Source organism: Choristoneura fumiferana, chromosome 18 (genome assembly GCF_025370935.1).
Source record: "Choristoneura fumiferana chromosome 18, NRCan_CFum_1, whole genome shotgun sequence".
Classification (NCBI taxonomy): domain Eukaryota; kingdom Metazoa; phylum Arthropoda; class Insecta; order Lepidoptera; family Tortricidae; genus Choristoneura; species Choristoneura fumiferana.
The window spans coordinates 14,633,890-14,648,700 of NC_133489.1; the positions used below are offsets into that span (position 1 = coordinate 14,633,890).

General features: G+C 35.9%; 1 protein-coding gene across 3 annotated transcripts in view; it reads left to right on the forward strand.

Moving 5' to 3' along the window:
• dyl (transmembrane protein dusky-like) overlaps positions 1 to 14,811 on the forward strand; it is a 45,969-nt gene that overhangs the window by 19,719 nt on the left and 11,439 nt on the right. For 2 of the 3 annotated variants that reach the window (XM_074101292.1, XM_074101294.1), the window contains exon 3: positions 14,440 to 14,512. In XM_074101292.1, the coding sequence (XP_073957393.1) occupies positions 14,465 to 14,512 (48 nt within the window). In that variant the 5' untranslated portion in view covers positions 14,440 to 14,464. Of the gene's footprint in view, positions 1 to 14,357; positions 14,513 to 14,811 lie in introns of those variants that run through there. The other variant, XM_074101293.1, reaches the window with a different exon arrangement.

Sequence of the window (14,811 nt, forward strand, 5' to 3'; positions counted from 1 at the left end):
GGGGTCCCGGGTTCGATTCCCGACCGGGGCAGATATTTGTGAAAATAACATGCGTGTTTGTTGTCGGGTCTTGGATGTTTAATATATATTTAAGTATGTATTTATCTATATAATTTAAGTATTTTTATCTGTTGCCTAGTATCCATAGTACAAGTTTTCTTAGTTTGGGATTAGATCAATTGGTGTCAAATGTCCCATGTTATTTATTATTATTTATTTATTTTAAATTAAGCAAAATTTTCCACCATTTCCGAAGCGAAAATGTGATTTCAAAAATCAACTTCTAGATGTCGAACACCGACTTGTCTATGTAAATCTAAAAGAGGAATTTACTAAATTCAGGTCAACTGTTACAACTGGCACGCGCGCGCCGCATAATGAGTAGTAGGCTGTATTATTTTGAGAGCATCTTTTCTGTTAAAAACATGCCGAATGTTCAACAACGTGTTATTTTCTGAAAGATTCATTTACTACCCTTATTAATATCCCTTTATTATTGTTTGATGTTGTATCTCTTGCCTGTATCTGTTTTTAATGTGTTATAAAAGAAATAAAATGTCAATCAATCAATTAACCTAAAGGTTTAATATTTTAACGTTTTGTACATAAAATACCAATTTTATTTGCGAGTCTGTGACATACCGACTTATTGTTTTTCTGGCGTGGGAACTATTTTTTGTTGACCTTACTTGCATTATTATTCTATGTACAGTCGAACAAATTGAATCATGACTCAGGGTGGTACCGTTGTGCTACTAATGTCATGTTGACATTTCATACTTTTGTCAAGGAAATCATAGTGAAAATGATTATTAAAAGGTTCTACCCTGGGTCATGATTCAATTTGTTCGACTGTACATACTACCTAATTTCAAGTCAATTCGATCACTGGAAGTGGGAGAAATTCTGAAGACAACTTACTACAAACAAACATTGTAAGTTAGATAAAAGTAAATCACTTAAATCAACAACAGTACGTCTCTTCTTCCTCGTCGGTATCTTCATCGCTGAAGGTCGTGTCTTGTCTGAATGGAAGATGGCTCGTTGCACTATTCCACTCTATGTTTTTTTTTTATCTTCGACAATACGTTACATATATTTAAGTGAAGAATCTTTAAATTAACGTACTCGTATAATAGCAGATGAGACCAAACAAATTAAAAAATGCTAGTTAATTTCCTCAAAATTTGGTAAAATTGTCGCAATAAGCAAAATAAATTTAAATAAACCTATTTAAGCCTATTTTATATTAAAAATATTTTCCTCTATACACGGAAATTATTTTTAAGGTAACAAAGGAGAGTAAGACAGCCGGTAAAATTACTGACACTTGAGGTACCTATCCCATCTTAGGCCTCTAGGTTGGCAACGCATCTGCAATCCCCTGGTGTTACAGGTGTCTAGGGGCGGTGGTGATCTCTTACCATCAGGAGACCCACTTGCTCGTTTGCCATACAGCCGAATAAAAAAAAACAGAAAAATAAAAAAAAGCGCAAACACCGCGGCACCGTAAGAAATGGTCTGTCGCCAGCAAATGAGACTCGAACTTGACTTGACCGGTTTTTATGGTGTCATCGCTTAACTGTGTTCTTATCGGGCTTTGATATCATTATTCTTTTTTATCTTAAGATATTCAATACTTAAGCGTTACTTTCACGCCTTTGTATCTATTGTGAGTTGAAAGATTGTATGTTTATTACCAGAGGTCGGACAAAAAGTGCCGATGACGTTAAACCACTTATAGGATGATTTCAAATAGTATTTTTAATTTTCATAAACAATTATCACTTATAATTTATCGGATGATTTCTTCTTTATTAAACGATGTGAAATTTATTGTATGCACTGAATTCCATTGATTTATTTATGATTATTTTGTTACTTCATTAATGCTACTTTGTTACTACATGTCACACGGAAGTTTAAATAAAAACATCATTTTGTGTGCATGATTACGTCATTTTTACGTCATCCGCACTTTTTGTCCGACCCCTGTTTATTACAATATTGAATACAACTTTTATGATAGGTACAGATAAGAACGAAAAGCTATCTCATATGTGTTTTCATGGCATATTTTTATGCTACTCAGAAAATTGTCTCTATAATATTCTATTTAAGCTATTATATTTAAACTACACATAGTCAAATTTCAATTTTTTATATAGGTTCTCAGATAAAATTTGTGTAAAGATGAGATTAATTAAATTTCACCTAATATAATCAAGTTATATTCTAGCAAGAAAAACACACGTTACAAAAAAAGCACAGCAGGTTAACACACAAGTCGTGCATGACACATCCCATAGTTTGATTGAGATGTGACTGCTGTGATGTGATGTACGTATCTGGTACGGCCTGATCGGCGCGATACGTGACTTGACACAACCTGGGAGCGGCAGGTTTCTTTAACCAACGATTGTTATGATTTAATAACCCCAATCACATGTGTTTCAGATAAATAATTAAGTTGGTTAGTTAGGAAAGCTTGAGTAGAGTTGCAAACTTATTGGTCAGATTATCATGGTAGCCTATCTACTTAAAATTCGCGTCACAACAACTTTTTCACCCTATTACCGCACTATCAACTAGTCGGCCAAGAAGGTCAAGTCTCGTCAGTGGTTTGTTGCGCAATAAATAAAAGATCGGCTAATTGAAACAAGTCGACGGCTCGTGGCGTCGATAAAGCATACAGCGAGCGAATCACCGACCGACACAATGTGCGCGGCTAACGAAAGTTTCCGGATTTTGTTCGCCTCCAATGCCAAGTGCTGCGAAGAAAGCGAGCTGACCAGCTTCCTTGCCGAACCATCTAAAGTACTGTCATCTCTCTCTCGCGAGCTAGGAAGCTGCTAGCGAGAAAGAGACTTTATGTGCTTAAAAGAGAAAGTGGGCCATGTTACGTTTCTCGGTACCATTAACACGGGCATTGAACGTAAACGTCAACGGATAGAATCTCGGAAGTTCGAAGCCAATCTGAAATAAGTTCTATGAGCTCGTGTATGGGTATATTTTGTCTTGGTATGGCAGGGTCTATGGGGCTGTGAAGGCGTCGTAGCTAGTTCGGCGCGCCATTGATACTGCCGTGGAGGTGCAGAAATCAGCCGAATTCGGAGAGCAACGAACTGCGCAGGAGGTGAAAGTGTTGCGTGGCGTAACCTTGAGCCCAAGTCGCTCTTCATCGAATCACCTAATAGATACGTCACACTACATTGTGTGATGCACGAGGTAATCGTAATATGGGGTATGATAGAGGGTAATCAAATTTCGCCATTCTTTCAATTGAAAAGTGATGTTTTTGGAAAAAAATATATTTTTAATACACCTTTTTTTGCTGACTGTACTTTTTGTTGACTATACTTGTATTATCACCCAAACTACAATTGCATACCAAAAATTTCAAGTCGATGCCATTAGCTGTTGAAGAGTTCCGTCCTTTGGAGACGTTCCTGGCTGGACTACCAGGATGTCACTACCAGATTATTGTATTGTCACGCAAATTACATAAGTATACCAAATTTCAAGTCAATCCAACCACTGGAAGTTGGTCGAATTCAACTTGCAAGATTTGATTACAGACAGACAACGGGACAGGTGAAACTAAATAAAAACTTGTAATAAAAAGATGTTCATCGCTTAGATAGATTCAATACACTTTTTCGGTCATGAAGTTTTCTGTAAGTGCATATTTAGTTATACTCATACACATTATACATAAAACTATTTTCACGTAGAAAGAAGGAGACAATGTTTAGAATTACGGTCACGAATTAATGCTTGGATTAAGTGCTTTAAAAAAGGCACCTACATCTGTTTTCTTAAGTATCTAACACGAAATTCTTAAGAAATCGCATCCTACATGTACAGATATCACGAAAAACAAGTGATTTCTGTCACGATTGGGGTATTGAGGCAAGAATTCGGCGGTACGAGATCATTCGGTCACACGCTTTATGTAAGTGTAAAGTCACGAACGATAATATGGCTAACCTTTACGTTACTGCAGGGCTACTACGAAACTCGAAACTCGAAGTTCGTGTCGGGCGGTCCCTCTCGCTCTCGTATTAAATAGTATAAGTGTCAGAGGGTTCGTAGTAGCCCTGATGAATTTAAACATTTCTCGATCTCCCTTACGTCAGCAACAAAGATATGAATACAGCCAAAGCGCCAAAAATTGCAGGACTTTATTGCTTGAACATTAAGGGCGTGTTACTTATTTTAGGCAATTTGGCTGTATTCATATCTTTGTTGCTGACTGTACCTATTAAAAAACTAAATCAATTTATTTTTTATAAATTATACTGAAACTAAAACAAATTGCAGACAATAAGAGCTACCTGTATCTAACTGGATCTCAGAATCGAATCCAGTGTCTGGTCACTCCGTGATGCGCGCTTTACCTTAAATACCTACTAACTTGCTGAGCGTTAGATTAATATGTCGAAAGAAATGTGTGTTTATTAGTATTTTTTTCATGCATAGCGAATCTTTTTTATCGCCGAGAGCCATCTATGTTTCGCAAGTGCGTATGATATGGATCTCAAAAATCGGCAAGTAAAATTTCCGAATTTATTAGTGAAACCAAAACAAGACCTTCGGTATGATCATTAATGCCAGTATCGCGATGACATTTAATAATAAATAAAAGACTTAACTTTTATTCATCAACACAAAGAATTATTTAAATTTGCTTATTCAACAGCAGATTTACATAAAGGTAGAACGGTCGCTTACTTGGCTGAAATTAATCTTTTTTAGACTTAACTTATATATTTTTGAAATAAATTTTAAAACTAAGTAGGTATTATCTTTTAAACCGAAACTTACTCGTACTTATTTTGAAACATTTAGTACGGTTACTATTCGTTTATTTATCCTTAAAATCGATTTAAGTCATAAAGCGTGTATGTTTTTGATCTTACTTACATCAACAAAGATTTGTTACCATCAAACCGGGTTGTGGTCATAAAATTGCGGAATCTATTTAAAATGAAATGATGCACCACTTCAAAAGCATACTATAGTTAAAAAACAAACTAGACGTAAAAAAAAGAAGGTTACGTCGTGCTGCCTTAAAAAACGAGTGCATGCTTGACTGCTCGCAAAGATGGATCCGGGATATCGTCGATAATCAAAATACACCCTACGCCTAACAAGCTCAAACATGGCTAGGTTACATTGTTCTGTCTTAGAATTCCAGGGTCTAGGGTCCAGGGTCAGATCAGCTCGATGGTACCATAATAATTGCATTGTCATCAAAGTTACTTACTCGGAGTATTACCAAGTTGCACGAGTATAAAAATAATAAGAAAAGAAAAAGCTAATGAAAATCAATTTGAAAGATTCCGTTACGTAAGTAGAACTCGTACGAATTATTTAATGAATCGGCGTTTACTCCCTAATTTTGTTTTATTGTAGAAAAGTCAAGCAATACTCAACACAATGACCTTGCTATGTCAATTTTACTATGGTATATAAGTGCTGGAGTAATTTGATCATTAACCTTTGAAGTGAAAACTAATGTGAACTGGTATCAATGCACAATGAGATGCTCCCGTAAAAAAAGAATCAGTGATAGGTAACTAATAGGCTTTTTCAGAAGAATCGAAAGCCGTTTAATGATATTGAATTTTATTGTTTTACTTCTAAGTTAGTTCTCCGTAGCAAGTATGTTCAGAATGACAGTTAAGATTCTACGTTCTACGTTACTTTTTTACAGTAAATTGAACATTGTTGTATTCTTAAGTACATATCAATTAGAATTACGTCAATCAATGTCATGTCTAATAACTTTAAAAAAATTAGCTGGTCAATTAGAAATTTTAATTTAATTTAATTTATTTAGGCAACAAACAGTCACATAGTTAAACATTGCATTTAAGACATGATAAGGTATAGACATGGAGTGCCATAACAGTAATAAAGCATATATTTATATATACTTATTTGCTGTTAAGTTGGTGGAAGTGGATTATCACGAACGAGCTAGAGCTATCTTGGATAATTATAGAGCTTAAATAATCCCAACATATAAACATTCACGTACTCAAATTACAGTCCCTTCAAATTTAGATAAAACTTACTTAGGTAATACTACATGTAAAACAGAGTTTATTGTAGCTACTTTATTTATTGCAGACAATCAATTTCCTTTTGGCTTGAATGTAGAATTAACTATACACCTATATAATAGTTGGTATAAACATTTTAGTTAGGAATAACTCTTTTTTTCGTGGAAAACTAACAAATGCAGATAAAATCGCAAGCACAAGCGCTCTCCTCTTCTAATGGCGTGGATCCTAATCGCAGTAACGAAGGGCATGCAGATTCGCAAACCGCGTACAGCGTCACGCTCACTTTCTAACGAGCGCCAAAAGAATAAATGAGAAAAGCCTTCTCGGGCATCCCCATTCATTAATTTAGAAAAACTTTCAGCTCGTTACCAGCCAATTAAAAGTCCCAGCACTCAGTCGTTAATCAGAGCCGAAAGTGACTTAGCAAATATATGACTAAACACTCGGTAATTAAGCACCCATTACTACTCAATGGGATTGACACGTGCGCAATTTGTCGTAACGGTCAAACTAAAACATCGTAGTTAACGAGATCCAGACAGTATGATTGATTTTAGTTGCGTTTGAATGGATTAAGTCGTTATCAAGCTTATTAACAGTTGTTTACTCTGGTTTCTAGTTGTGATTATGATTATGTCAAAGATTCTCGTATTAAGTATAATGTATTTACCTTTGTGAGAACTTACAATCTTTGTGAGTTTTGTTAATGCTTACAAGGAGTTCGTGCCCAAATGAGAGCTGTACCCTACTTTCATCTACATCTAGGTAGGTATATCACGAGCGCCTTACAAAATGTACCTACTCTACATAACATCCGCATGGAGAGAGTATATGTCTTGTTTAGGGTTTTTTTTAAATTGATTCGAATAATGGAACAACATCGTCTGAAGTCTGGATATTATCTCTTACTCTTACGTTAGTCTTAAATAAAATAAGTCAGAATGCTTATGCAATACCATTCAGAATTGTCTGAATGAACTCGACTTTTTTGGTTACTAATGGACAAAAGCATTAATAAACGTCAGTTAAATTCGTTACAAGCGCAGCGTTTCCACATGCGAGCGCCTGCGTAATACACCGTGTCTTTAGAGAGTCTTACTGTCATAGCTTGAACGTTATGACTGGATGTTTTGGATAAAGAAAGTTAAAAGATCTGGCAGATTCAAGAAAACTATACTCCATTTATTTAACATTTGTAACTTAACTGTAAAATTTGCACACGTTTTTAAATTAAACAACGAGACTATTTAAAATTGTGTTAACTTCTATAGTACTTAATAACATAATAAATACCACTAATAAATGTACATGTCGCTATTTTTAGGCCATTTTTGTTCGTTTTTTTATTTTTATTCGACTGGATGGCAAACGAGCAAGTGGGTCTCCTGATGGAAAGAGATCAGCACCGCCTATAGACACCTGCAACACCAGGGGGATTGCAGATGCGTTGCCAATCTAGAGACCTAACATGGGATACCTCAAGTGCCAGTAATTTCACCGGCTGTCTTACTCTCCACGCCGAAACACAACAGTGCAAGCACTGCTGCTTCACGGCAGGATTAGCGAGCAAGATGGTGGTAGCAATCCGGGCGGACCTTGCACAAGGTCCTACCACCTGCAAAATACCGAGAAACGGGTGTTACAATTTGACCGTTAATTCAAATCTTAAATTAAACGGAGTATAAATAAAAGGCAATTATCTATTTAGTTTTGGTGTAGTTTAGAAAAAAGTTTGTAACTTTTTGTTTTTAATTTTTTTGCAAGTTTCACTGGCCCATTACAATTCAAATTATGTAATACTATTTAATATCCTTTGAAAATTATATCATCAATAATAATTTCCTAGTGCCTGAATATTTGCCAGTGCTACTTTGAGAAATAATTACGTTGGTTTGACGTCAAACTCTATAAAACAATTAATTGTAGTAAAGTTAATTTAATTCTAAGTGTCATTATTACAGGTGAATGTAGGTGGCACTGACTTGTCTAATTCTGGAATCAAAACCATTTTTTTTAAACTTTGTTGATTGTATTACACGACCCTGATGAAGAAATGGAGCTGGCCGGCCCTACACCATTAATATTTAATTTACCCCGCAAAATGTAAAGCAAGTCAATCTATTCGCACGTGCTTATTGATTAGAAAGGGATATTTACATACGTCTGCGATATAATCTAGCAAGTTAGGCCCCGGTTGAACGATGTGAAAATGTAAGTTGAGAGTTCAATATTTTTAAACAAGTGAGTTTCGCTCGCACTAAATTACTAAAATACTTACGTGTTTTTCGGTAATAAGACTAAGCTAGATCATTGTTCTCCCCGAAAAGCCTCATAGTAAATTTCATCGAAATCGTTTAAGCAGTTTCAAAGATAAATAAACAATATTATATAATCAATTCGCACGTTACAATAATACTACCTAACTAACTTTTCTTTTGATTACAAAAATACATAAATTCACGTGTTCAGAAACAAGGTTCGCCATAGGTACCTACAACGTTTATGCAATATACATAAAATAAAATTATTTTACTTTTAATATTGTACATTTAAATATAGCTCCTTTCAGCTTTATAAATATCTAAGAATCCTTTACTTGCTCGTTTCAATATACCTAAGCATGCACGAAACAGTAACTTTCCTGCCTTGCATAATAAATAACTACCTCTGCACACCTGTAGAAATCACGAACTTTTCATATAAATGTTGATCCACGGAACAATGCACTTTCCGAGCATGTACATTGTAAATATTATTTATTACTGTTCGCGTGGTAGAGTTGGCCACGGAACATCGGACTCAACAGTTGGTTCGATCATAAAAATAAAACTCTAAAACTGATTTATTTCGAAGTTAACAGGCGTGCGTTAATTGTTGAACACTATAAAGTTGTACACCTAGGAAAATTTCTGCATATAAGCAGGAATATAAGTCGCGATGAGTACCTACAGTTCTTTCGGTTTTTTTAGGAAGTTTTTTGGTTACTTTGACATAACGCCCGTGTAAAAGTTTTTCATCACAATTTTTGACTCTGCCACGCTTTTGACGCGATGCACTGTGAACATTTGTTAACCAGTCAAACCAACTGAAATACCTACCCATTGAAGTATTCCGGAAGAACTGGAAAACACCGTGTATAAAATACCTACTTACTCTTACTTGAAGATGCGTGATGAATATCTGGCAAGAAAAAGTCAGCCTCTTGTACTTTGAATATTTTAATAATTATTTTTATTCCACTGAAAAATGTTACATTTTACTATAAAATTCTTTTATTATTTAGTAAAAGTTTGGCACCGCTGAGCCTTTCGCCTTTCTCGCTGTTCGCTATGGATGGCGTTTTTTTTTTCATTTTGAAGTATGAAACCCTAAAATTTTACGCCATAAAGAATACCTACGTTAAGTTTTTTTCTACATGTTTTTTGGCTTTATTTCTTACGTCCAAATCTAAATTAAGGAATATTACGATTAGGTACATCTGTTACTAATAAATATAAACCAGACTACATACGATTATAACTGTAAATGTAAATACAATAAAAAATATAAAACATGTGAAAATAGTACTTCACTTTTCTCTATAAAACAATGTTTTTGCGTCAAGTTTCTTAAATGAATATTGCATCGACTTGCAAATGGCCGTTAACAGAAAACGAAAGTTACGAACAAAGTTTCAATTCACGTTACTTTTTGTCGATCATCTCGTGTGAAATCTGCGATCAGTTTTTATGTATTCTTGATACGCACGTCACCAGATCGCAGTCACTGAACCAACGTATCACCTATATTGTTGAATGAAACAACGACAACCAATTAAAATTGTTTTTAGGTTTTCATACAAGGCGACCCATCCATTTGATTTTCTAATCTAATTTATTTTTGAATCAACTGCTCTGACTTAGATTTTGATAAAAAAAAAAACCGGCCAAGAGCGTGTCGTACACGCCCGAAATAGGGTTCCGTAGCCATTACGAAAAAATTAAGTAATATTTTTCTAAGGATTTCGTATTTTGTATCGGAATATTCCGAGTTTAGGTATATTTTATACCTTAGGCAGCTACTTACTCTTTAGTTAGTTTACAATCATCAGCACAAAACAAAAATAACAAAAAAATCCAGGATAAAAACTATCCTACGAGTATGTCCGTCCCCGGGACTCAAGCTATCTGTATGCCGAATTTCATCTAAATCGGTTCTGTGGTTTAGACGTGATGAAGTAACAAACAAACAGACTTACAAACTTTCGCATTTATGATGTTAGTGGGATTGTAAAAAATCTCTTTGCCGCGAATGCTACAATACAACACATACATCTGATATTAAGACTGTAATACGAGCAAAAAATTAAAACATAGATCGTCCTTGTCAAACTAAACAACATTAGTTAAGCGACTTTTAAAAATAATGGAGTCGTTAAGTTTTCCTTTTTTCATACAAATTAAATACTGCTATCAATGTACGCCATCCTAGAACCCAACTGACGTCGCCTGTCACGCTACAAACATCAAGCTGTTTGCTTTACATTGCTTCTTCGAATAAACTTAAGTGTATAATAAAAATTAAAAAACTAATTGTTTTTAAAAGTCGCTGAAATAATGTTGTTCAGTTTGAGGAGCATGATCTATGTTTTTTAATTATTTGCTCATATTACAGGCCACACCCGGTATACCCTACGACGCACCGATTTAAAGTCTTCGAAATTGTTTCCCGCAGTAAACGTTAACACGTGAAAGTATTTGACATTTAACATTATCGGAATGATCTTTTAATTCGCGCCCCAACAGTTGCAAATTGCAAACGTCTTTAGCGATATTTAAACGTCAACTTAGTAATTAATTATTGTGTAGGCAGAAATATTAACAAAATTGAGTGCAGCTTTCACTACGTGGTGTAGACGTTGATCAATGAGAATTAAATTAGACAATAACCTCTGCTCGTCTCGTTCACAACTGATGGCTGCTTTGGTTCTGACAGAGTCATTAAAGATTTACCGCCCAGATATGCGTGATAGTAATAGCAATGTAATAGTTTACCCACAGGCAAAGGCCAATTAAATAGGATTTAAAATAAAAGCCTTATAAAAATGCTACTTAAAGTAGGCTACAATGTTGAGGCTATTCTTTTCTTACTAGGTATATATGTGTTTTTTATAGCAGCATATAATGCCAATGCTTCTTTGAACTGAATATCTGATAAATAATAACTCATCAATCTCATCGATAATTGGTTTTGTTATCAACGAAATATATTAATTATTACAATAAATGTAAGTAGGTGTAGCACAGCCATGATTTTCTGATTTTGTGTTCTGGATCAGATTATGTGATGGAACGCATGTTATTTTTCTGTATCTATTGTAAAATGTCACAAAAAATGTTTTCTGATTACAACAATCTTCGCGAATACTTAATTTGTTTTTAAATAAGAAATAAAATGAAGTAGGCTGTCGTACTGGTGGCGCGGCGTAGCAGAAGCAGCAGCTACTCAACATCAAACTGCAGAGAAGGGCGTGCCGATGCCGCTGCGGTTACTAAACCAAGTGTACCTATCATGTACTTGTACTACTTATGGTTATGATTTTGGTCGGGCGATTGTTGGCCCACATTCGTCGCCTTTCTTGTCGGAGACGCTTAATTGACCGCGGCCGGCACCTGCTATCGCTTCTATTATTATAATATCGCCGCAGATTAGAAGAAAATAGAAAATGCCCGAGGGCCCGCTTTCTTGCTGTAACTGGTGCTGCAGCCTAGATACGCTCGCACCCGCCACCTGGGTATAGCCACAAAAAATACTAATCGTCTCAATCCTCAACACGAAACATATTAAACCAGTAGTATTCGGATGCCTAACTAATGACTAATAATTTCGCACATACATTTCATCTCGACGTGTCTCCGTTCCGTTGATATCGGTGTTTTTGCGGAACTCAGCGCACGTGCCTATTATTCAATTTGTAAATAAACTAGAAAGTTATACATTAAGCATGCGTGTGATGAGACGGTTAACTGTAATCGCTTAGCTGCTCGATAATGTTTGATATAATTATCGTGCGGATTAGGAGGCTGTGGTAGAGTCGCCACCATGATGATTATGTAAGTACTTACATCGGAAAACCTTTGATATATTCAGTGGCAACTATAATGTCATATCGTGTCCAAGCATGTGTGTTTAGAGTCGGTTGTCTCATATCAAGAGATGATACTTTCTAACCAGCGATCGAGTGTCTGGGGTGAAATCGGGCGCTTGCGCCACCGCGCCCGCGCTGCGACCACGTTTGTGCGCTGTACAAGGACTGCTAACGTTAATGGGAAAATGCTTTCCCCAAACCTGAATATTGTGTACTGATATAACCTGTAAAGTGTGAGACTGGGCTGGGCGAGGAGAAAACTGTTCACGAATTACATACCTTTAATCGATCGGTCTCCTTTTGAGTTTCAATGAGAATAACTACTGTAACATTACATCGAATTTGCAAACGAATCACTAAATCGAAAAATCGTTTTAGCAACCCCCTAATGGTTTTAAAATACCTAAAGACCCAATGATACCTCACACTATAAGGTTGGATGAGAAAAAAAAAACACCCCCACTTTACGTCTGTGGGAGGTACTCTAAAAATTTTTTTCATTAAATTATTTATTATACCATTTTGTCGGCATAGTTTATAATATATATATTCGTGCAAAATTGCAGCTTTCTAGCATTGATAGTCCCTGAGCAAAGCCGCGGACGGACAGACAGACAGACAGACATGGCGAAACTATTTGGGTACGGAACCCTAAAAACTAATATTTGATAGAGTTAGTTATCAGTCAGCCAATAACACCAAATTTAAAGAAAAATTGACAAAAATATTAAACGATTCGTCTAAAAATCCTCCAATTTTCGTTTTGGCAACTTTTACGACCAAATAGGACACTAATTTTCTGCACCCGTAGCACTTGCTGTATAAAACCAATCCGCTACGAGTCTGGAGTCTGCGCAGTGTGCAGCGTAGTAAGAGCCGCAATGGAATAATGGTTTTTGTTATGATTATAAGACGGAAAATGAAAACGAAGTGTGAAGTCAACATTAATATACCCTACATCCGTTAAAACTCATGACATTAATTTATATAATTCTTTGAGAATGACTCCGATCGAAGCTCTTTAATAATGGAAGATTTAAAAATAACAGTAGTTAAGATAGGCCTACTAGACACCAGTGTATAGGAAAAAATCATTTTTTTATTACCTAACCAAAGTCACTATGCTCATAGTGTGGATAAAAAATGGTGTCCTCTATCTATCTCACCCAAATGGCTATTGTATCGTTCTTTCTCTTGCATTACTAAGTTTGCTGATCGTAGGTATCTAATATTAAGGGCCTGTTTCACAACAACACACCACACAAGTGTGTCGACTAACTTTAAGTGACGGATATCAGTGATGCCGTCTCTAACTCTCTGTTTGTTTTGTCCGAATAAACAAAGACGGCATTACTTTTATCTGACACTAAAAGTTAGCCGACAAGTGGCGAAACAGGCCCTAAATCTTGGCATATGTAATCTACCTTATAATTTTGGTATCATCATCATCACAGCCTATTGGGCTGCTATACGTCCCACTGCTGGGCACGGGTCTCCTCTCAGAATGAGAGGGCTTGGGCCGTAGTTCCCACATGAATGTTATTTCGCACATGAATTTCGAAAAACTCAGAGGTGACCACAATTATTAAATCATAATTTTCATGTAGTAAAATACAAAAAATTTAGATGTGACAGTTATTATTAATAACCCGATAACATGATAAATAAAATATGATTTTAAAAGCATTTTCGAATTAAGAATAAAGAAAGATAATATATTTATTAGCCAAAATTCGGCACAACAAAAAATATATTAAACAAAAACAATAGGACAACCACATATTCAAAAGGACGAATTTAGTATGAGTAGGATTATAATTTTATTTACACAATACACACACATTAGTACCTACATAGTTAAGAATAAGTAATACTTTCCTATTCATGGACCAAACTTTAGTACATGCTTACATATCGTATTACGTATACCTCTAAGTAACTAACAATTTTACCAAAACGCTCCTACGCACCTGAAATACTCGTACAAACCGCGACCTTGCACCGCAAGGTGAAGGCCGCTCCTGGGGTGCGCATGCGCGCCAGTGAAAGATGCAAGTGCAGTTCCGGCGCAACTGCACTCGGTCAGTGGGTCACCCCACTACTGTGGGTCTCGTGGGGGCCCGGGGGCGGGCGCCGCGCGGGCCCCAGTCGTCGCCGGCATGGCAGCGTCCGCGCAGCGCTAGCCCCCGCGATGCGCTATAGGCTAGTGCCAGCTTGAACGTGTTTCGTTGGTTGCAGGCGCTGCTTGACCTGGACTGTGACTATGAAGAGGACTAGGATATTGCTCGCGATAGCGACGCTCCTATTACAGGTCAGTACTTTTGTATATTTGATTTAAAAAATACATAAGTAAGTTTTATTAAAATCTTCGCAAAATCGCAGTTGTAAAATTATTATTCATTAATTAATTTATTTAAATTTTAAATGGTTAAAATAATTTACTTTTAGGAAACATTTCCACATTTTAGTTCTCAGGATTAAAATAAAACTTTCACCAAAAGTGTCGGCGTGGAAATTGTATCGTTGGGAAATTGACAATATTAGAGGTAGGTTAAATATTAACGATAAATGAATACCTATACTTAGCCATTTCTTAATAATTAAATCACA